At 49.7% G+C, this 23193-nt stretch overlaps 4 protein-coding genes across 27 annotated transcripts in view; 3 read left to right on the top strand and 1 right to left on the bottom strand.

The window, feature by feature from the left end:
• The window catches only part of Dock3 (dedicator of cyto-kinesis 3), a 351061-nt gene extending 347085 nt beyond the window's left edge, over positions 1-3976 (top strand). For all 16 annotated transcript variants that reach the window (XM_006243867.5, XM_006243865.5, XM_039081583.2 and 13 more), the window contains 2 exons: positions 61-143; positions 970-3976. In XM_006243867.5, the coding sequence (XP_006243929.1) occupies positions 61-143; positions 970-1479 (593 nt within the window). In that variant the 3' untranslated portion in view covers positions 1480-3976. The remainder of the gene's footprint in view (positions 1-60; positions 144-969) is intronic.
• Positions 3977-4874: 898 nt separating this feature from the next.
• On the top strand, positions 4875-8081 carry Manf (mesencephalic astrocyte-derived neurotrophic factor). Its single transcript, NM_001401064.1, has 4 exons — positions 4875-4999; positions 5609-5736; positions 6532-6673; positions 7629-8081. The coding sequence occupies exons 1-4, from the start codon at positions 4915-4917 to the stop codon at positions 7811-7813; spliced, it is 540 nt and encodes a 179-aa protein (NP_001387993.1). The 5' UTR covers positions 4875-4914; the 3' UTR covers positions 7814-8081.
• Positions 8082-9759: 1678 nt separating this feature from the next.
• Positions 9760-12825, top strand: Rbm15b (RNA binding motif protein 15B). The gene has a single exon (NM_001399320.1). It carries the CDS (start codon positions 9864-9866, stop codon positions 12525-12527), a length of 2664 nt encoding a protein of 887 aa, NP_001386249.1. The 5' UTR covers positions 9760-9863; the 3' UTR covers positions 12528-12825.
• A 2979-nt stretch (positions 12826-15804) lies between these two features.
• Positions 15805-23193, bottom strand: part of Dcaf1 (DDB1 and CUL4 associated factor 1) — a 74403-nt gene continuing 67014 nt past the window's right edge. For 4 of the 9 annotated variants that reach the window (XM_039081571.2, XM_039081570.2, XM_039081574.2 and 1 more), the window contains exon 23: positions 21886-22477. In XM_039081571.2, the coding sequence (XP_038937499.1) occupies positions 22097-22477 (381 nt within the window). In that variant the 3' untranslated portion in view covers positions 21886-22096. 9 annotated transcript variants of the gene reach the window in all.

Raw genomic sequence — 23193 nt, 5'->3', positions numbered from 1 at the left:
ATGCTGCTGTGCAGTCGTACACGGGTCCCCAGCTGAGCTCTGGTTCTATTCCCTTTACAGGTCATTACTCCCTGCACTTTGACGCCTTCCACCACCCTCTGGGTGATACCCCCCCGGCCCTTCCCGCCCGGACGCTGCGCAAGGTAATGTACTGAAGCAACTGTCCCACCGCCTCATCTGCTGTAGAGTCACCCCTGGGGCCTACAAGAGGAACCTGAACCCTCCTCTGCTCCTCTGCCCTGAGAGCCTGAGCTGGCAGAAGCTGGGGGTGGCCAGAGCCACACTAGAGCTGCGGGTGACCCGTGCATCCTGCAACAAATGTGATGAGGACAGGGAGACCAGAGTCGTGCGGACAACCCATGGCAACAAAAGTATATGGGTAGTGAGCACTGAGAAACCTGAGGGCTCTGCCAGTACCACAGGCTCTTAATACACTGTAGTCCAATAGCTAAGTAAGTGTCCCTGCAGTGGACAATAGAGTTTATAAAACTAGTATCAATCAAAATGAGAAATGTTAGGTACAGGAGTTTTATGAAAATTCCAAGAAGTAAAATTTGAATCCTGTTGTTAGCTTAATTTTTCTGAAAATGGGAAAAGATAAGTCTGTGACCAATTTTAGCAGCAGAATAGCCTTCATCTGATCTATGGCACACCAGGGTTCCCTCTGCCGATGACCCAACCCTCCTGTCAGTAACTCAGACTACACTCAACCTGGGACTTAGCCCCAGGTGCATCAGTGCCCAGCAGCCAGGGCAGGGGCATTTATTGACCCTCAGAAATAATAGTGATTCTGGGGCTTCACTAGCTTGCTTTTGTTGGGGAGATCCTTAGGGGTCATTACTGAAGAAACAGACGTGAAGCTGATGAGATCCTAACATGCATTGATAAGCAGACTCTTGGCCTCCACATGGCAGGCCAGTCCACCTGTCTAGAGAGGGTTCTAACTCACCCACCCTTTCCTCCACACAGTCTCCTCTCCACCCCATCCCAGCCTCCCCTACAAGCCCCCAATCGGGCCTGGATGGCAGCAACTCCACGCTGTCTGGCAGCGCCAGTAGCGGTGTATCCTCCTTAAGTGAGAGTAACTTTGGGCATTCCTCAGAGGCCCCACCTCGAACAGACACCATGGACTCCATGCCAAGCCAGGCCTGGAATGGCGATGAAGACCTTGAGCCGCCCTACCTCCCTGTCCACTACAGTCTCTCTGAGTCCGCTGTTCTTGACTCCATCAAGTCCCAGCCATGCAGGAGCCACTCAGCCCCAGGGTGTGTCATCCCTCAGGATCCCATGGACCCACCTGCGCTGCCACCCAAGCCCTATCACCCCCGCCTGCCAGCCCTAGAGCACGATGAAGGTGTGCTACTGCGGGAGGAGGCTGAGAGGCCAAGGGGCCTGCACCGCAAGGCCTCACTTCCTCCTGGGAGTGCCAAGGAGGAGCAGGCCCGCATGGCCTGGGAGCACGGCCGAGGGGAACAGTGAGGAGCAGAGAGGCAGCTGCATCACCACCGTCCATGAGCAGCTTGCCCAGGCACTCCAGGTCTGAAAAGCAAGTCCCTCCCAGGGAGCTAGAGGCTTGGCACTCAGGAGAAACCAACAGAGTCTCTGTTCTACTGCCGTGAACTCATGTTTTGCCATGTTCAGAGGCCACAGCAGCATGAAGGGTTGTGGCTTCTTCCACTTTACTTTTGTTTCCACTTTTCTGGTTTTTCTTTATGCAGTAGTTGCTTTCTTCCTCCTGCAGTTCCAGACCACATGGAGCTACATGGAAGGATTGCACAGACATCATTGCTTTGAGGCATTACAGAGCCCAGGAGTAGGAGCCCAGACCCTCCCTCCAGGGTAGAGATTTGGAGAATGGAAATTGCACTAGGGACCTCTTCCTTTGCTGTATGGACAGAAAAATTCTTGATTGCATTCAGGGATTGCAAGGACCACATGGACTACATGTCATGGGTGGACAAAGGGGCCACAAGCCGTTTTGCACAAATGCTTGCCCACCTGCCCACTCTTCCATCTAGGAGTGTGTACCTGAGGGGCTGGTCAGGCACATGACTGGCCTAACTGCATGCCTTGGGCATACTGCCAGGCTTCCATGGGCCAGGCTTGTCTCTTATCTCACTTGGACGTTAATCATCACTTTTATTTCAGGCCTTTTGCTCCTTTCCACTCAAAACACCTCATCATCTGCAGAAGCCTCCCTGGCTCGAATGGACTTGAAAGGGTTATCTCTTATGTCCTGGGACTTAATGAAATGAAGCTCGAAGGGCTTTAACTCCTGTGGGGAGTTAGGTCCCTTCGCTTGGATTAGAAAGAGCTGGTATAAGCGTGAGGCTGGAGTGTGCCAGGAGCCAGAAAACCTTTCTGCTTTCACAGGTGGCCCCAAACGTCTGCCATTTAGAGCCTGAATCAGGGATTTTCAGCACTACCTCTGAGCCGTGGGGTTGGCTGCCCAGCCTGGCTTCCAGGCCCTGAGGATGTGTGGTCAGGTTCAGCAAGCTCCTGGGTTTAAAATATATAAACGGCGGGAGGAAACGTCACCTTTTGGAGGAAGAGCCACACAGGTAAAACTGTTATCTTCCAAGCAGCCAAGTACTGAGCCCTCTACTCCAATCCCATAGGGTCTGCCCGCCACTCAGGGTTCAGGACAGACAGAAGGGCAGTTTTTCAAACCTCCCCAGTCTGTTAGGCAGGGCACAGTGGTGACTTTATAGGAAATTCTTTCAAGTCAGGGCACTGACTTTAATCTTGGTATTATGGTGGGGGTATGGTAATATTTCACCAGGGTGCTTCTAAGTTACTTTTTAAAATAACTTGTCTTGAGGCAATTGTTTTCTTTTATTTGCTTACATCCACATTAGCGATGGCCATAAAACTGCCTTCTCCTTGATGAGCAGGTACGTTGCTCCCCTAGTCCCTTTAACTCGTTGGCCTTCTGGCCTGCTATGGCCACATTCTGACCCCTAGCTGCTCATCCCTTCTCCACAATTCTTTCCAAACAGAAAGACCCATGGTCGCAGTGTTTTTCCTTATAAACAAGTTTAATAGAACTGCCAGCAAATAACCTATGGAGAAGGAAGAAGGCCCATTTCCGTTCAGAGTTGGGGCCCAGTTACCAACAGTGTTGGGCTTTCTGATACCCTCAGAATCATTCAGGCAGAGCAGAGCAGAGACTGCTCCAATGGCCCCAGCTCCCAGGGCCCAGACTCACTGGCGAGCTTGTCTCTGGACCATCTGGGTTCACAGGTATGAGCGTCAAGTCTAGCTTTGAATGTGATTCTTAGGTAGGGTGGCTTTAGGTTTCCAGGCATGTCTGACCCTCAGTCCGAGGAGGCAGCCAGTCATCACATGAAGACATCTCCCTTCTCCACTTGATGGCACAGGAGGGAGGGAGGGGAATGTAGGGTGAAGTTCCTTGGCCTTGCTTTACGCGAGGTGAAATATATTTGTGTTGCACCTCTTCATTTTCCCTAACTGGATGAAATGGACCTATTCTGAATACTTTTTATTGAAAAACCAGCCAGTGTGAGGGAAATGGGAGGCCAGAGATCAGAATCCTTTGAAAAGATTGTGAAATACTGATTTTCATTCTTTAAAGCGTATTTGTAAATACCTATTTGAATGCTGTGTATTTGTACAGGAATTTGAGCAAAAAATGTATAGAGTGTGTCTAATTGGTAATAAGCCTATAAATGTGTTTTTAACCTCTGGCATTCTGTGCTTATTTAAAACAAAAAACTTCCAACCATCTCTTTTGTGTATTCATGTCTAAAGAAAAACTGACTTAAAATGATCTTACCTGTACCAGAAAAGTTAAAGAAAAAAATTTGTGCCAGTGTCCCAAGAGGCATTTTACTGTATATATTGTGGTAGCATGTTATAAATCCAACAAGAAATGTGACTTTTAGATGTAAATATCTGGCAATTGACTCGCCCCATCCCTTGACTGCTGTTATGTGAATTAAAGATTAATACCTGATATTGATCCACTGATTTCAATGTATGGGAGCATAAGTGCCCCTCTCAAACCCCTGTCGCCGGGCTCCAAGCCCTTTTAGCTCCAGATACCTTTCTGCACGTAGTCGGCCGCTCTCCGTATTCTGCCTTCCAGGGCGAGTGGCCAAAGCCACTTAAGTTAGCATTAGGGCAGTCTAAGCGGTAACGTCTCCAATTCTCATCCGTGCGTCTCCAAGAGTGGAGAACAAAACCTCCCAAGATCCCATGGCCTCAGTTGGGAAGCTAGACCAACGCCCCTGTTCGCAGCCTTGTCGCGAGGTCCTCATAAGTCCAGGACAGCAGCCGACTAGGCAGGTCTAGAGCCTTTCGTTTAAGAGGTTTCCGCAGTCTATCCCAGGATAAAGCGGGGTCTGGGCAGCCGGCGAATGAAAGTGGACGCTTTCCAAGATTGGTTCGTCAATTCACGTGGTAGTTCAAAACAAGAAACTGCTTCTGACCCTTGCTCGCGCCGCCTATCCTGCTAGCTATGGGCAGACGCCAGAAATCCTGCTCTACTACTCCCGGGCTTGGGAGGAGAGTGGGTGTGAAACCAAGACTTGGTATTCAGGTCGAGTCAATAGATTGAAAGGGTAAGGGATAAGCAGCCAAAGTAGCTGCCCTTACCCAACATGGCTGGCCGTGCACCTTCCGCCCAACCGCTTCCTATGGACCGCCCAGGCTCAATCAGCAACCGACAACTGTCTAGGGCCCAGACACCACCAGCCAATAAGGGAGAGTAGCGTGGAGTCGCCGGTCTGGGCTCCTGGGCACGTGGACCAATGAGGATGTGGCATATGGGTGGGCGCGGGGGCCGCATGCCAATGGGAAGCTCCGGTTTGTGTTCCAGCCCACTAGGCGGAGCACCGCGCCGGGTGCGGTTCATTCGCGCGGCGGCGGCGGTGGTGGCGACTGCCGAGAAGGATGTGGGCTACGCGCGGGCTGGCGGTAGCGCTGGCCCTGAGCGTTCTGCCTGACAGTCGGGCGCTACGGCCAGGCGACTGCGAAGGTGCGGGGGGCCGGGTGGGGGCGGCCTGGAGGCGCTAAACCCAACGAAACCGAGAGGGTGAGGGCGACGGCCCATCCCGGAGAGTCCGCTGGAGAAAGGGCCTCAGAGTTATTTCCCGGGCCTAGGAACGTTGACCCATTTAGGGGAACGCGACGGTTCAGTCGCGTTGAAAACTTGGCCGGCAGCCCACATCGCGGGAGTTTTTGTCCTTTCCCATCACTTTTGAAATTATAGATAGGGATCCTGTGGGCCGCAACCGCGTCGGGGTTACTAAACTGCACTTAGGGGGTTCAGTGTATTCGGAATAAGGAGCGTTTTGATCGTTTGCTTCAGCCTCCAATCTGTCCCTTATGAGGTCACAGTGAGTTCCCTCAAGGACACGTGTCCACTCTCGGCTTAAACTTGAAAAGAGCAGAGAGGGTTATGTGGGGGTCACTTGGGGAATATTCATTCCCATCATGCACTGGGTTCCAGGACCCCAGCAACCTAAGGGTTCTGTGCACTTGTGAGTACCTGAGAAAAAAACATTTTAATCCCTTCTTTTCAAAACTGCTGACAGGGTTTCTTCCTGGGGAAATAGTAACTATTTAACATCTCCCTCTTTTCCAGTTTGTATTTCTTATCTGGGGAGATTTTACCAGGACCTCAAAGACAGGGATGTCACATTTTCACCAGCCACTATTGAAGAAGAACTTATAAAGTTCTGCCGGGAAGCAAGAGGCAAAGAAAATCGGTTGGTAAGTAGCTGGTGACCCACCCAAGCTGTCCCTGGCTCGTGTGTACTGTCTACTTTATGATGGGACATGTATGTAAACTAATGTGAGGATTAAGTGGTTTTACCCTCTACTTATTAAACATCTACTATAAGCTGAATATTGGTAATACCAGGAGAGAAAAATGGCAGGCAGTTGCAACGCAGTGAATGGCATGGCCATGAAGAAAATGCGCTAGGATCGTTTGGTGGGTAGGTGGGTGTGAGCTATCAGAGAAGTAGCTCTAGGTATCGCAGAAGAAGGGGATCATGAAGGAGTGAGCACATCCAGGCAATGAGTGCCCCAAAGGCCAGAAAGAATTTGGTGTGTTTGGGATCAGAAGTAGTTGGCTAGGTGCCCCAAAATGGCCAGGGCCAAGTTAAGGTCAAGAGCCCTGGTGAAGCATCAGCTTTTGTAGCTTTAGTTTCCATGGTAGTCTCTCATTGGAACGCTAATGACTCCTATATTCCTATACTCGTCTGGAAACTCTGGAGCTGACCATGTATCATGTGTCTAGGACCTAGAACAGCTAGATCCGTGCAGTACAAACTAAACTGAACCCTTGGCAAAGAGAGGTTTTCAAGATGACCTAACATTGTCTGGAACTGGCGAGTTGGTTATGAGTGTGGACTGTTCTGTAGAGACCTGTTTAGTTGCCAGCATCCACAGCACCTTGTAACCCAGCTCCAGGGACTCTGCTGCCTCTGGCCTCCCCAACACAAGCACTTACTGATGTGCATAGCTTTTTAAAAAAGGCTTTTGTTCTATTTTGTGCAACAGTGCTACTACATTGGAGCCACAGATGATGCCGCCACCAAGATCATCAATGAGGTATCGAAGCCTCTGGCCCACCATATCCCTGTGGAGAAGATCTGTGAGAAGCTGAAGAAGAAAGACAGCCAGATCTGCGAGCTAAAATACGGTGAGTGTGACTAGGACCATGTGCCTTCTGCCATCTCTGCATGCCCTTTCTGGACTTCACTTTCTAGCCAGAAGAGTCATCAAAAGCAGGTTTGTAGTGTAAAGGATAATACTTTGTGCTGCAGGGATCAGACTTCCACATCGAAGACAGGCGGAGGTCAGAGGGTGAGGAGATGACTTGTGAGAATTTGAAGAAGGATCTCTGATTGACCCAAAGGCCGTCTGATAGAAGAATGATGTAGATAAGAGATTAGAGATTGTAGTGTCACAGGAGGTCAAGTTGGACAGAGTCTTGGGGAGGAATTTGGCTTTTAGTCTACATAAACTCGAAAGCATCAGAAGTTTTTGATCAGAGAAGTGATGTGGTGGGAACTTGAATTCAGTGACTTGTGATGCTCTAAACCCCAATCATGACAGTTACAGCATCACCATGGCAGAGCCCATCTGGTTGCACATAATCCCAGTCCTGAGAAGAGCCAGGCCTCTCCCATAAAGTTTAAACAATGCCAGTGTTTACTGTACCTCAAGTGTCTGGAACCCTTGTGCTTGTGTGCATTTGATTTGGTATCCTGGTTGGCTCTGAGGTAGGTTTGTTTGGGTCACATGGGTTATGGAGTAAGCATCTGACTCCCATGCCTTGTGGGGAGACTGGGGATGTGTCTGCTCTGCCCCAGCCTGGAGCTGTCATTTTGTGCTAACATGTAGGAAGTCGTCGGGGAACTGGAGCTACGTTCCCTGAATCACATGGGCTGTCTGCACTGCATGTCCTGTAGTGGCTACTGATAGCCTGAGGTGGCCTTCCTGGTGAAGAATGTCAGTTTGCTCTTGAGTACAGCATGCATTTGCCTCCCCTACCACAAGTAGGGCTGGTCATCTAAGGAATGGTTTGGCATGCAGCGCAGTTGGGACCTGCAGTCTCTCCTGCCCAGCCATTTACTCTCCTGCTCTCCCTGCAGACAAGCAGATTGACCTGAGCACAGTGGACCTGAAGAAGCTCCGGGTGAAAGAGCTGAAGAAAATCCTGGACGATTGGGGGGAGATGTGCAAAGGCTGTGCAGAGAAGTCTGACTATATCCGGAAGATAAATGAACTCATGCCTAAATATGCCCCCAAGGCGGCCAGCGCACGGACTGATCTGTAGTCTGCCCAGTTCCTGCTGCACCGGAGGGAAACAGCAGTTCATCTGTCTCTTCCCCAAACAACCATTTTGTAATTTATTTTTTAAGTGGGCTCCTGACAATGAGATGTGAAGCCTGGAGCTCTCCTGATGATGATGTTGGCTCTGCCGTGCCCCCCTCACCCCCCCATCCCCAAGTGGGGAGGAATTTACTTCCTTCTTTTGCTGGTTTACTCTAGGACTTCAAAGTTTGTCTGGGATTTTTTTATTAAAGAAAAAAATTGTCTTTGGAGAGTCGAGCTGGCACAGGATTCTGTCCTATAGGTTATTGGTTTATCTTTCCAGTCTGAAAAGATCCCTGAGCCTGCCAGTGCTGAGGGCCACAAACTCCCAAAAGAGGACTGAAGGCTTGGGCAGCCGATGGGTTTTGGGCCTTGACTTCTGGGTGTCCCATACTTCAGCCTGGTGAAGTTAGAGCTGGCCCCTGTAGCAGGTGCTGAAGGGAAGCCTGTTCTGGGCGTAGGTTAAGTCTAAAGGACTTTTACATTTGGCTCAGCCTATGCAGAACAAGCAGAATTGTCTGCACTGAGTGCAGGTGGTCAGAACTAGCATTTCTTTACTCTGCCTGGTACTTGTTATTAATTCATTGGGGTTCCAGTCTGGCATCAGACAGGGCCCCTGGCTTTCCTGGATTCTGGCGAGTCTAGCAGGAGTCAGTTTATGGAGCAGTGTGAACTTGTCCCAGAGGGCCTGGAGAGTTGTGCAGCACGGTTTTCAGTTGTTCCCTTGCTGGCATTTGTGACCTGTGCCTCAGTAAGGACACTTTGCTCCTGCTGCCTCGAAAGATCATGTGAAAGGAGTGACTGCTAAGAAGTTACATTTTTCCAAAGAGCGCGTCTTAGCTCTCCTGTGGTCCCCAGTTCACTTTGTATCAACGGGGCCTTACTTTCTGCCATGAAGCCCTCGGCTGTTTCTTCCAAGTTCCTCCTGCACTTTTCTCCTGCTGATTGCTTTTCTGCTTATGGGAGGAGGGAAGGCTGGGTGCCTTCTTCATCATTCTACAGATACATCAATGGATCCGCAACCATCTGTGGAGAACATAAGCCCTAGCAGCCTTTGGGTGCCCCTGCCGGTACTTCACCTCACCTCCTGGATGTGGCCAAGACACTGGCCAGCAAGATGTCAACATGGCAAGAAGTGATAACTAACGCCATTACCTGTGCTTTACCCTTGGTTCTGCCACCCCACCTTTCCAGTCTCCTGTCTGCCCAGACACCTACCTACAGCAGAAATTTGGACCCAGTGGCACCAAGATGCCTGTCTGTGGGTTGCAAACGCATTCTTTCTAGTTTATGTACCTGGACCTAGGGAGGTCTCACCTGTGTGGATAGTCTTCGTTTTCAGAGTCTTGTCAGGACAGTGCCGGAAGAATCTGAATGCACAAGATGGCCTGGATGTGGGTCCTGGACAGGGTGTAGGGATACTTGTGTGTCTACCTTCAAGGATGCCACTTCTGGTCCCAGTCAGAAAACTCCATGGAAGGGAATAGAATTTCTTCACCTAGTGGCAGGTTTGAGTGGGATACAACCCTTGGCTTCCGGCCAAGCAGCCACACCTGCTCCAGTGGGCGGGGTCCCGAGTCCGCCAAAGGTAGGCGGACCTGGTGTAGGAAGCCCTAGAGCACAGAGCCAGAGTGCAGCTGGGGCCTGCTAGGCTCCAGAGGGAATCCGCGCCCAACACGGTAGCCCGGTGCCTACCAACCACGCAGCGGCGCCAGAGCTCGCAGTCAGGCGGGCTCCTCTGTTTGCCAAGATGTCACGTGGTACAGGCCCGCGGAGCCCGGTGATAGGCGGCGAGCGAAACTCTCGTCCCGCCCACCTCGGTCACGTGGTACGGCCGGCGCAGCTTGATAACGCAGCTCCCAGCCCCTCGGCGCCGCTCCCGCCCCGCCCCGCCGCTGCCGCCGCGCCGAGTCCTTTTGTCCAAGATGGCGGCGCCGGGGGCGCTGCCTCCTGGGCTGCCGCCGCTGCCGCTCTGAGGGACCCGCGGGCCGCCCGCCCGCCAAGCCGGCGCAATGAAGCGGCAGAACGAGCGAGACTCCAGCCCGAGCGGGCGTGGCTCGTCATCGTCCGCCAAGCGGCCGCGGGAGCGCGAACGGGAGGCAGAGGCGGGCGGGCGGCGAGCAGCGCACAAGGCCTCCGGCGGCACCAAGCACCCGGTTCCAGCGCGGGCTCGTGACAAGCCCCGCGGCAGTGGCGGAGGCGGCGGACATCGCGACGGGCGCGCTGCTGGGGATGCGAATCACCGAGCAAGCAGCGGGCGCTCCTCAGGCGCGCCCGGAGGCGGAGGACGCACCGGCAAGGCCTCCGGGGACCCGGGTGCTGGGGGCGCGTCGCCCCGCGCATCTCCACTCCCGCCGCCCCCGCCGCCCCCCGGGGCGGAACCTGCGGGTCCCGGTACCACGGCGGCTCCGGAGTACAAGACGCTCCTCATCAGCAGCCTGAGCCCCGCGCTGCCGGCCGAGCACTTGGAGGACCGGCTCTTCCACCAGTTCAAGCGGTTCGGTGAGATCAGCCTGCGCCTGTCACACACACCGGAGCTGGGCCGCGTGGCCTATGTGAACTTCCGGCACCCACAGGACGCGCGTGAGGCCCGCCAGCACGCCTTGGCCCGTCAGCTGCTGCTCTACGACCGCCCGCTCAAGGTAGAGCCCGTGTACCTGCGCGGCGGCGGGAGCAGTCGGCGCAGTAGCAGCAGCAGCGCCGCTGCCTCCACGCCGCCCCCAGGGCCTCCCACGCCCGCGGACCCTCTGGGCTATCTGCCCCTGCACGGGGGCTACCAGTACAAGCAGCGCTCTCTGTCTCCGGTAGCCGCCCCGCCCCTGCGGGAGCCCCGTGCGCGGCACGCCGCGGCAGCCTTCGCCCTGGATGCTGCTGCCGCGGCTGCCGTGGGACTGTCTCGGGAGCGAGCCCTGGACTATTACGGGCTGTACGACGACCGCGGGCGCCCGTACAGCTACCAGGCCGTGTGCGAGGAGGACCTGATGCCGGAGGATGATCAGAGAGCCACTCGAAATCTCTTCATCGGGAACCTGGACCACAGTGTATCTGAAGTGGAGCTTCGACGGGCCTTCGAGAAGTATGGCATCATTGAGGAGGTGGTCATCAAGAGGCCTGCCCGCGGCCAAGGTGGTGCCTATGCCTTCCTTAAGTTTCAGAACCTGGACATGGCACACAGGGCCAAGGTGGCTATGTCTGGCCGGGTGATTGGCAGAAACCCTATAAAGATAGGCTACGGCAAGGCTAACCCTACCACCCGCCTCTGGGTGGGTGGTCTTGGACCTAACACCTCGCTGGCGGCCCTGGCCAGAGAATTCGATCGCTTTGGGAGCATTCGGACCATCGATCACGTCAAAGGAGACAGCTTTGCCTACATCCAGTACGAGAGCCTGGATGCAGCCCAAGCTGCCTGTGCTAAAATGAGGGGCTTTCCCTTGGGTGGTCCAGATCGCAGGCTCCGGGTGGATTTTGCCAAAGCAGAGGAGACTCGATATCCCCAGCAGTACCAGCCCTCACCTCTCCCTGTGCATTATGAGCTGCTCACTGATGGATATACCCGGCATCGAAACTTGGATGCTGACCTTAGGGTGCGGGACAGGACCCCTCCGCACCTTCTGTATTCAGATCGAGACCGGACCTTTTTGGAAGGGGACTGGACCAGCCTTAGTAAAAGTTCAGACCGCAGAAACAGCCTGGAGGGCTATAGCCGCTCAGTGCGAAGCCGGAGTGGTGAGCGCTGGGGGGCAGATGGGGACCGGAGCATAGCCAAGCCCTGGGAAGAGAGACGAAAGCGGAGGAGCCTTTCCAGTGACCGCGGGAGGACAACTCACTCCCCTTATGAGGAACGGAGCAGGACCAAGGGTGGGGGGCAGCAGTCTGAGCGAGGCTCGGACCGCACCCCTGAGCGTAGCCGAAAGGAGAACCACTCCAGTGAAGGGACCAAGGAGTCAGGCAGCAACTCCCTCAGCAACAGCAGACATAGTGCTGAGGAAAGGAGCCACCATCACCACCACCACGAGGCTCCAGACTCTTCCCATGGGAAAAAGACTAGAGAGAGTGAACGCAATCATCGGACCACTGAGGCAGAGCCCAAGACTCTTGAAGAGCCAAAACATGAGACCAAAAAGCTAAAGACTCTGTCAGAGTATGCACAGACACTGCAGCTGGGTTGGAATGGGCTCCTAGTGCTGAAAAACAGCTGCTTTCCGACTTCTATGCACATCCTTGAGGGGGACCAGGGGGTTATCAGTGGTCTCCTCAAAGACCACACTTCTGGCAGCAAGCTGACCCAACTAAAGATTGCCCAGCGTCTTCGCCTGGATCAGCCCAAACTGGATGAGGTCACCCGTCGCATCAAGCAGGGGAGCCCTAACGGCTATGCTGTGCTCCTAGCCATCCAGTCAACCCCCAGCGGGCCTGGCGCTGAGGGGATGCCCATGGTGGAGCCAGGCCTGCAGAGGCGGCTTCTCAGGAACCTGGTCTCCTACTTAAAACAGAAGCAGGCTGCAGGGGTGATCAGCTTGCCGGTGGGTGGGTCTAAGGGCAGAGACAGCACTGGCATGCTCTATGCCTTCCCGCCCTGCGACTTCTCACAGCAGTACCTCCAGTCAGCACTTCGGACATTGGGCAAGTTAGAGGAAGAACACATGGTGATAGTCATAGTAAGAGACGCCGCCTAGCCCACCTGGCCTTCCAGCTGTCTGTGTCACAAAAGCAATTATTCTAAACACCTGCTCTCCTCTACCTACCTTACCCTGGTCTGGATTCTCTGCTGGGTTTTTGTGGTTCATTTGGTGGCATCCTGTTCACTGCTAAAACTAAGTTCTTAGATTTGGGGAGAATTTTTGTTTTTATAGGAAGAAACTGTTGTTTTCCGTGTATGAGATTCTGTCTGCTGTATTCTGTATTTTTTTATATTTTATTTTATTTTTTTGACTAACTGTATGGAAAATTGTCAGTAAAGCCTTTGTCAGAGGATGAATTTTTAATCCCGCCAGAGTCCTGGTTTAATCAGGTATTTTTCATAAAGAATGGAAGGCTTCACCCAGTGCATGCTGTATGTCATGGTTTTTGGCACAACTGCTTTTAAAAGTTGTGCTATGCTGGTCGTGCTCAGCTCTCTGCTGTCAGGACCCTGCTCACACTTGTCACCCTTAGCTGCTGGCCAGCAGGCTTACAAGGCATGGGCCCTGTGATACCACCCTGGGCTGAGCCCACTCAGCAGAAAAGCCCGGGCCTAAGATCTGTGCCAACAGCTGCAGGTAGTTTTGTTGTTTTTCCTGCCCTAAGTGTGTGCTTCAGTTTGAGCTGTAGCTGTTAGACAGAGCACCCAGTTACAAAAGCCTGTTTGACAGGGTAGTTTTCAGTTGTGTAGTCTTGCATTTGAGGGGGAGGAACAGTGCAATATTGATGCAAAGGGCCAAGTGCATGACCTGTCCAAGTACCCTCTGGTTCAGTCTTTTAGTCTTACTGTAGGTTAGGGTCTCCTCTTTCAGTCATCTGCCTAATTCCCAGGGGTCTTGTAGGTAAAATGTTGGCCTGCAGGCTGAGAGGCAGCCAGACTTGTTAACTCTTCAATGTGCTTCCTTTGCTCTCAGGGCTGTGTCAGAGGCCTGTGCTGCAGTCAGACCTCAAGCTTTGTGGCAAACAGACCCCCAACTACAGTGCTCAGTCTGCAAGGGAGTCAGTGCCAGGAGGATGCCCTGGATGAGTGACTTAGTGTTCCGTGTTCTGACCCAGACATGAGGTAAGGAAATAGTACTCCTTTGTGAGAAAGAAGTCACAGTTGTGATGGGATAGAGCCCAAAATCCATTATCAACTCTGTATGAAGGAAAGATTAAGGAGTCCTGTCTGGGAGGGGAAAGTGGCCTAAGGGATCTAGGCTCTGCCTTTGTTGTCTCAAGCAGAAAGCCAGTTCAGGCAACAGTTGTCACCACAGATCACAGCCAGGCTCAGAATGTGGCAACAACCCTGGTTAAAGGTTCTGATCAAAAACCTAGCGCTTAGTGTCAGGCCTGATCCGAACTAGCACCTGTGACCTGTGGGCTCTGAGGTGGACCTTGAAGGTTGTATGGAGTTCATGTCTGTCTACAGGGACAGGGTTTTAAGAGACTGGACAAGAACAGGGAATTTCCACTCACTGGGCTTTGACTGATATTCATGAGAAACTAAAGATGGCTCTAAAACAGGGGTTTTCCTCCTGTGGGTCACAACCCATTTGGCAAACCTGTAGCCCCCAAAGTATTTGCATTACAATTCATAACAGTAGCAAAATTAGTTATGAAATAACAACATAATGTTCTGGTTGGGGTCACCACAGCGTGAGGGAGTGTATTAAAGGATTGCAGTGTCAGAAGTCTGAGAACTCCTGCTCCATGGCATTATGAGAGTCAGTGTTAACGTATCCAACCATGTTTGCTTGAGCCGGGGCCACTTTCTCTAGGGCATGGAGCAAGGCAGGTCGACTTGACAGCAATTCTTTGTCATACCAGCAGAAACCAGAGCAGGCCTCATCTTGACTGCTGCAGTTTTTCTTACAGATCCTGAACAGTGTCATAGAACAGTTGTAGCACAGCTGAGTCCCTATAACAAAGCGGGTTTCATCAGCCATGTGCCCTTCCCAGACAGAACTTTATTAACTCTTTTGGAAAAGGGTACCCTTTGGCTCTAGTGATAACCTGCTTCTTGGTGAACAACCATAGCCCACTGTCACCTGCCACCTTCCTCACTGGACCATCTTACCCACTTCCTTTTAGTTCTTAAGATGTAACAGGATCTGTGGCCTCTCAGCTAGCCCTGCTAGCACTAGAGAAGGTAGGTCAGGTGGCCAAGGCCTTGTTTGATCATGACATTGTCTCCAGTGAGAAAGCTGACAGCAGGTACCCAGCACCTGAGATACTGCATCAAGACAAGAAACATGAGCAGACAAAAACCCCTAATTGGTAGGTTTCATAGCCTGAGTCTTCTTAAGTGACTCAGGTTTTGAACCCTAGGAAGAATATGGAAGTTGGATGTTTTCTTCTAGTCTCATGAGGCACATTCCTAAGGGAGTGTTGTCAAGTCAACCGAAATTGCTTTCCTATTAAATGTGCTCACCTCTACCTTGGGAGGCCTATGGGTATTCCCGAGAGCCCCTGGCAGAAGCGCTGCACTAGTTTAAGCACAGGGGTTTTAACTGTTTTCAGCTGCATCCATCCAGGACCAGCTACCAGGCTTCTAACTGGCTGGCGTCAGCTAACCATTTAATGCCATGGCATGAAGCAAACAAGGAGCTGAGGCCTTGGCTTTCTTAGAGGACCAAGATGTACATCTGTGATACTGGCCACTTGAGGGACAGGTTGTGTTCTTGGTGTAGCAGGCTCCACCCACCCCTGGAGAGTTTTCACTGTCTTGTGTTGTTTACTTTTTAACCAGTACACCCTTCTCTCAGCAAAGAGAAGTGTTTCTGTGGCTGTGTAATGCCTATGTAACAGAAACAGAAGCTACAATTTGGGCACAATCAGAGAAAAAAAAAATAAACATTTTATATTTATTGTGGGACAGGAGGAGAGTGGCAGGATGAGCAAAGCATGAGCCCTGATGCTGCTTTGTCAGTTTTAGACCTTGTGAGTTTTACTCCAAATCCAGCCTGACCAACCCTCAAGTACCCCTCAACCCCCCCCTAATCTCAGCCAAAGGGTGGCCAGAATGCTCCTTAAAGGTCCCATCCATGGGGATAGAGATGTTTTCCCCTATCCCCGAACCCTTCTGCCCCCTTGTTATCCTCACAAAGCCTTTAGCAACTTCAGGCCAGGCTCAAGTGACTGAGTCACCGTATGTCTGTCCTGGGGTTTGCTGTGGGAAGGCAGTGTTCTCTCACTGTGCAGGCTCTGCCTTCCTTACAAGTCCTCTGGTCTGGCCAAAGCTGAAGAGGAGGAAAGGGAAACCCCACTTTGGTAAAAGAAAACAAAAGGCCATAAACAAAGACAGACTTGTAGTTTATTTTGTATTTTTTTTTAAATAAATACACTTTACATTAAAGAAAAAGACCTTTGATTTGTAATTTCCACATTGGGGAGAAAGGGAAGGAAAAAAAAGACTTGAAAAACTGAATCACAAAGAGAAAAGAGAGGGAGTGAATTTATACCCCTAAAGTTCTCTCAACTCCACAAAACCAGGGTCCACATGACTGACTGCTGCCTGGCCACCAAGGCAGGGAGCTAGGCATTTTCCCCAGTGCTCAGGCCACAACTTCTTCCCGCACTGGCACAAAGGAAAACAAATTAACTTGACAGCATATGAGGCAACAAAACAGGTTAAAAAATCATATATTATATTTATAATAAAATAGTCTTAATCCTTATCAATTTACGAAACCACGATTTTCCTCTTCATTTAAATACGTATGTAAAAATGCCTCTATATGTTCTTTAAACGTCATTTTCTTCCAAAGAAAATGAAGCGCAGGGGTAGGAGACTGGTGGATATAAGTTCAGACCCTCGTTAGAAATGCCTGGTGCTTTTTTTTTTCCTTTTTAAGTTTTATAAAAAACTATTTCTTGTTCTTTAAGTAAAGAACATTATACAAAGAAAATATATTGTGAAATACCCAGAGACATGTTTGTTTTTCCCTTGAGGAAAGCTATATCCTTCCTAGGAGGAGGGGACACAAACTAGGGCCTAGTCCTTGTAGTGCTGTGTGTGTGTGTGTGTGTGTGTGTGTGTGTGTGTGTGTGTGTGTGTGTGTGTGTGTGTGTGTGTGTGTGTGGTGTTGTTGTTGTTATTGTTGTTCTTAGAAGGGCCCTCAGATTCCAGGGAGACTCTAAATCATAGTCCTCTGAATGCAGGGCATACAGTTCCTTAACTGACAGCCCTGGGAGGCAGCAAAGGGCAGGTGTTCTGAATTCATTCAGTTTCTCTCGCCTGCCAAGATTCTCTTCCAAGTGGGGATGGCACATCACTCATTCAGAGATAAGATGATGTCATCTTCCAAATCAGAGTTGTCCGAGCTGTCTGCTGAAAGGTAAGAGAAGGGAGAGACGATTATGTGCTAGGATTGTAGGAAACTCCTACATTCAACACACTTATGCCTGAGCAGGGTTAATTACCACTTTTCAGAAAGTAGAAAACACATCAATTAGCTCCTTGGAGCTGGACTCCAGAGAATACGCCTGTTGCTGGCAACAATGGTCACCCCTGGGATCTCTGGCTCTCTTGCCTTTCAAAAGACCTGAACTTAGAGGTCCTGCTTCCTGCCTGGGATGCCCCAGAGAGATCAAGTAAGTGTCCCCAAGCTTCCTCATGAGGCATGGGGCTGCAAAGGGACAGGGCTGAAGGGAGCGCGGAGGTCCCAGCCCCAGGCCTGTTGCAGGTCCTTGTGGCAGGATCATAGCCTGACCAGAGGAAGCAGTGAAGGGAGAAGCTGAGCTATAGAGAGTTCCAGACTGGCATGGGTTTCAGAGAAAACCCCTTGTCTTTAAAACAAAATGTAACTAGGAAACCTGGAGAAAGTAACAGGAGGAACAAAGTCAACCATTCAAAGTAGCAGGCATGAAGATGATTCTTAAAGAGCCCTAATGTTCAACACAAAGGGTACAGATTATATTCGGGACCAAGTGAGACGTGAGGGTAGGTAGGTGGCATGTTCGTCCTTTCACTATGCAGTCTTTATACATGAATCCCATACTATGATGATGGGTATCTTATGTGCACACACTAAAAGAGAGGCAGGCTGAATCCCTTCCTCCTGTTCTCAAGCCTACAAAGGCAGATGATCCTAGGACTCAGTCATGTCGCTATGGAAAAAAGAGAGCCATCCGCAGCAAACCAGAAGGAGCACAGATACCCAGGGCCCTTGACTCATTTTGCAGGCAAGGAATGAACTCATCAAAACTAAGTGGTCACAAAAGAGCCTCTCAAAGCCAGGGGCACGTCTATAATCCTCGGAAGACTAAAGCTCAGGTTCAAGGCCCGCCAGACTACAATGAAATCCTCAACTAAAGGAACCTGAAGACAAAATATGCCATGCCTGTCTGATCAAAGTCAAAAGAAAACTGGTAAAGGCTTAATGTTTGTTAAAGAAACATGAAAAGGAGCCAGTAAAGTATATCAGTAGGCAAAAATCCTGGATACCAGCTCTCCAGAGAGTTCTATCCATGGAGAGAACCAACTCCTACAAACTGCCTTCTCTAACGTCCACATACTGGAAAGCATGCTCTCTCTAAATGTAATTTAAAACTTTTAAAAAAAATGTATATAGATGTTATGCCTGCACGTGCAACACATTTCTCTGGTACCCAAGGAGGTCAAAAGAGGGCGATATATCCCCTGGAACCAGCATTATGGAGGGTTAAGAGCCACCATTGCAGGTGCTGGGTATCAGACCTGGGCTCTGCAAGAACAGGTGCTCTTAATACTGAACCATCTCTTCCATTCCTTAAATTTTTTTCAAATAACAAGATATTTTGATAAGGTTCCAGGAATACAGACAACACAGCCTGAGCCCTAGAACACCTGGGCTCTGGTGTGTCTGGAGAAATAGCTACCAACAAGTGGGAAGCTTTTTGCCAGCCTCTCCAACATACCTGAAAGAATTCTAAGGCAAGGTGAGGAAGGGAAATCAAACATGGCCCAACATGTCAAGGAATGGGAAACAATGGAATGGTCACATTGAAAACCTGACACTTAGACAATGACCCAACAGTTCCTCTGAAACTAAAACTCAAGAAAGCACTGTCCACTCCCCAGAGCCACATAGCACCTGCCCCTGCCAGATTCCTCTACAGACCTTGAAGGAGCCTATAGAGATTACATTACAGGCAAGCCCACCTGCCTGAGACACACATGCACACCCCAGAAAGGCGAGGGTTGTTCAACCCTTTGCCCCATAGCAAAACAAGTAGCCAAGACTTCACATCACACCTACAGACAGAATACTGCTTGTTGAACACCACAGCAACCTTCCTCACACAGCTGCCAGGAGTATGATGACGGCTCCTTTTATCTACCTGCACTAACCTCTTCTCAGCCCCAAATGTTGCAGTGACCTAATCCCCAGCTTCTGATCACGACCTCCCATTCTGAAAGGTCTTTGCAGCAAAGGCAGATGAACCTCTAATAATCCCTCCAGTGTTTTAAACTGCTGTAGCCTTACAATAACCAGGCTAAGAGCAAGGGCTCCCCAGAAGCAGGAGACAAAAAGACTCCGAATACAACATGCCTCTTTCAAGGACAGGTTTTTATCTTGAGCTCTACCCCTGCTGGACCCAGAGCCTGTGCAGTCACATGGCTGTGGTTTTTATGAATTTCACCATAAACCGTCTCCCTAAGTTCAGGAAGGTAGAGCTCTTCCAGAAGAATGAAGCTTGTAATGACAATACTTGTAAATGAGGGGTTTATTTAGTACAGTCTGCTCCACTGACGCTACGGGATAGCAACATCCACAATGGACAGCTCATAAAACAGGAAAGTACAATATAAGACGAGCTGCAGGTGACAGTTCTGCGTCTCTACCTCTGAGTCCAAGCAGAAATGTCCAAATGTCATGTATTTTATGTCAGTATTTATACCCAGGTTATATAGTAACAATAAAGTTTTCCAGATTACCTTTGCTTTGAGAGAAGAAATTTCAGAATATCAAAAGGAGGGTGTACTGTTACCAAATTAAAATTGAGAGGGTTTATATTCAAATTAGGAATGGAAACCCTGAGGCTGGGTGTGGTGGCACATGCCTGTAATTCTAGCACTCAGGAAGTGAAGACAGAAGGACTGGGGAACTTGAGGCCAACCTGGGCCATGCAGCAAACCATGTTAGGTGACCAGGGCAAATTCAGGATCTGAGATGATGACCATGCTGTCCCATATAATAAAGGAAATCCAAGCACTGCTGGCTGAGCCAGTGTCTGTCATGGCAGTGTCATTCATAGCTGAGGATGAAGCACATTAACCATGTGGTCACTGCTGCCCAGGAGCCCCTCAAAGAGACACTTAAATGTCAACTGTCTGCCCCAGTAAGACCCAATAAATGTAGGACTTAAAAGTTGTTTCATGACCAAAATGTACCATCCCCATGCAAGCAAGCTATGATCAGCTAAAGGATCTGGAAGGCAGTAGTCCCCAGCACTGGGATGTACTGGGATGTACAGCTCTACTATGAAAAGAGCCAAGTCCGAGACCTAGAAAAAGTTGGAGCACAGATCAGGCTCCCTGCTTGAGTAACTGTTCAACCCATCTCATGACCACGTGGGTGTCCCTGCTGCTCTGCCAAGACTCCTTCCATTTTGCTTTGTATTTAATGGGTACAGGCTTAGAAACATTACAGAATAAAAAAAGCCCAGATATCTTCGCTCCTCTGGTGATTAAATGCACATTAGCACATGTATGTCTCATTTACTGTTGGAAGTGTCATCTGGATTGTTGGGACACGGTCACTGTAGCGGCTCTGCTCTCATTCACTGCCCCATCATGGAATAAGTACACAGCCCTGTGAATGAAGGCAGTTGTCAGGGTTAGAGGAGGGGGAAGGAAGGTTTCTCTCTTTTATCTTTGATGGGGAAGTAGTTTTATTTTCATTGTCTAGAATGCCCCCTCCCCTTTTCATGGAGACCTCATTTTACTGGTTAAAAGCATGAACTCAGTTCTTCAGATTATTCTGTCTAGCCGCTTCTCGCTGTAAGTAGGCTTGAGAAAAAAGCCTAACCAAACAAAAATGGAACGCCCAATAACAGTACTGCACCCTTGTTGGTAATAGTGTAACTTTGTTACAGGGTCTGTCTTTCAAAAGCAGCTTTTGACTGGTCTGTCTTGTCTATCTGGAAACTTCTTTAAATCTTGGGTTTTGGTAAAATATCTTTAATTTCAAAACAAAAAAAGCATGTCAGACATGCAGGTGGCACCAGCTGCCTGCTGTTCACTAAATCTCTAAAGTGCACTGCTAACCCTTGAAGGGAGATAAAACTTGTCTCTAATACCTCACTATTAAAAATGTCCCTGGGTCATTATCTAGCCCTCAGAGGTCATGGCCTGGGGCTAATCCACAGAATCTCCTCAACCTTTGCATATGATACACTGCAGATAGGGGGATATAAGCAACCCCACTCCCACCAAGACCTTCCTCAGATACAGTAAGAGGAATTACTAATAAGTCTCTCCTAAGGCAATCAGCCGTCAGTCCCAGCTCTACAAGCACATAGGAGATATCTATCCCCCCCAAAAATGAACTTACATCAGGTAGAGGAACAGTATTGTGTTTACACAGTCCACATAATAGGAGTATCTATATTAAACACACTACCACCCACCTCTCTCTCATACCAGGAAACATGATCATAAACAGGAGACCATCTGATGCAGCAGCATGAAGTCTGCTTGACCTAGGCCACCATAACACAACTTTGTCATGATATAAAATGATATAAACCTGTGTTCTTACTGCTCAGCAACATATGCTACAGAGCATTTGGAAATGAGAAGCTAATATTTAATTAGATGTGAACAGCCCTCTTTGATAAGTGTCTGTTATTAATAGACAGAGTACCTACCGTGCCTGTGAGAATGCTTGGCGTATCAGCTAAATGAGACAGGAACCACTCCTCACTCAGGCAGGACAGCAATAAAAATACTCGCACCATGGCCAGCATAACTGCCAACTGTGGCACTCTTGTGGCTGGACAGAGACATGTCAGAGTGCAGTGCTGGTGTCTGCCCAGATCCTAAATTCATAAGCAATGGTAGGAATGGCTTCGGAAATCTGCCAGTGGAAAATTACTATACAAACTGGAGTTTGTTCTTTAGAGTTTAGAACAAGAAGTGGGATAGAGTGAAATGAACAAGACAACGTTGTTCCTTGGCCTTCAGGAAAGAGTACATCTGGCCAAAAGCAGCCAGGAAAGGCTCTCCCACAAAAGCCCTTCCTTAATTGCACTCGGCAGTCACAGAAGCAAAGCAGCCGATAACAGCTGCTTCAAGCTGACTTCGGCCCAACCCTCAGGTGCAGGCTTCCGCCTTCCTAAGCCCAATCCTTTAAAGCTCGAATTAAAAAACTGTAAGCTCACTACCTATTTTGTAAATCAGTTTTATTGTAACACAACTATAAACATCAATTTATGTTTGGCCTGTGACTGCCTTCTCATTACTACAGTGCAGCTGAGTGGCTGTGATAGGGACAAGACACAGGAAGCAAAAAAGCATTGTCTTTGCTCTGACAGAAAATTGTACAAGCCACCTGGCGTGGCTACGGAGTCTGACAGGAGAAGGGGGGTGACTGGTGCCTCAGCGCTTTTCCTCATGCGACCAGAGTGAAGAGTCAGCAAAACCCATTCTTCTGGAATGGGTTGGTACAAGAGGAGGGACCTGGCCCTGGGTGCCAAGGCTCATCCCAAACTCTGTCCTATACTTACTGTCCCCCAGGATCAGTTCCACTTCCTCATCTGCATCAGAGTCTTCATCTTCCCCCTCCTCTCCCTCCTCTAGAAGGTTTGCTAACTCCTCGTCAGAGGGAGAGAAGTCATTGTCTCCATCCTCTCCTGCATTCTCATTGTTGTCATCCTCCTCCAGTTCTGCTTCCAGCAACTGATCAGTATCTAATTCATCTAAATCATCAGTATCATCATCATCATCTTCATCATCCTCTTCCTCCTGTTCTTCCTCTTCCTGGTGAGAGAGCATGAAGTCCATTAGGAGAAACACAAAGCCTTAATCTGTATGGGCCATGTGGTGATTCCTACCCAAGGGGACAGAGGAATAAACTGTTAGCAGAACAGACTTGTCAGTGGGACAGGCACACATGTTCAAGACATTTGAAAACCTACTCTGGAAGGGTTTCTGATCGTCCACAAGCGAATATTGATTATAGAGCCCTTATGCATAGAAACAGAAATTCTGACTCACAGACATCTCAAGCCATTGATAACCTTGAAAGACCAGAGGGACTCTTCTGCTTCCCGCATCAACCAAAGTAAGTGAACTGAGTTCAGACACTGGACAAAGAGTCCTGAAACCCAAAGTCCCACATTCTAACAAAACAAAGGACACAGTGGCTGAGTTGCTAGCTCTTAAACCCCTCCAGTCATGTATTCCACCCTCCATAATAGGTGGATACCTAAAGAGCTGTTAAGCACTGAATAGGAACATTTCAGCAAGCCAGGCACACAAGACAGAGTAAATAGACATCTACCTTTCCTGTTACAAAGTGATGGATGGATGGATGGATGGATGGATGGATGGATGGATGGATGGATGGATGGATGGATGGGCGGGCAGACAGACAACAAATCCATCCATTCTTCTATTCTAAAGTAATTTACCAATGGTATGAAACCTACTAGAAAAACAGTGAAGCATTTCCTGTGGATTCTAAATCTGCCACT

This window comes from Rattus norvegicus, chromosome 8 (assembly GCF_036323735.1).
Source record: "Rattus norvegicus strain BN/NHsdMcwi chromosome 8, GRCr8, whole genome shotgun sequence".
Taxonomy (NCBI): Eukaryota; Metazoa; Chordata; class Mammalia; order Rodentia; family Muridae; genus Rattus; species Rattus norvegicus.
The sequence above is the reverse complement of the archived record's forward strand: the minus strand, read 5'-3'. Positions and strand labels throughout refer to the sequence as shown.

Coding starts and splice junctions, on each gene's coding strand:
- Rbm15b (NM_001399320.1), top strand. CDS start 9,864: ATGAAGCGGCAGAACGAGCGAGACTCCAGCCCGAGCGGGCGTGGCTCG.
- Manf (NM_001401064.1), top strand. CDS start 4,915: ATGTGGGCTACGCGCGGGCTGGCGGTAGCGCTGGCCCTGAGCGTTCTG. Junction 5,000..5,608: donor ACGGCCAGGCGACTGCGAAG/GTGCGGGGGGCC, acceptor CCTCTTTTCCAG/TTTGTATTTCTTATCTGGGG. Junction 5,737..6,531: donor GAGGCAAAGAAAATCGGTTG/GTAAGTAGCTGG, acceptor TTTGTGCAACAG/TGCTACTACATTGGAGCCAC.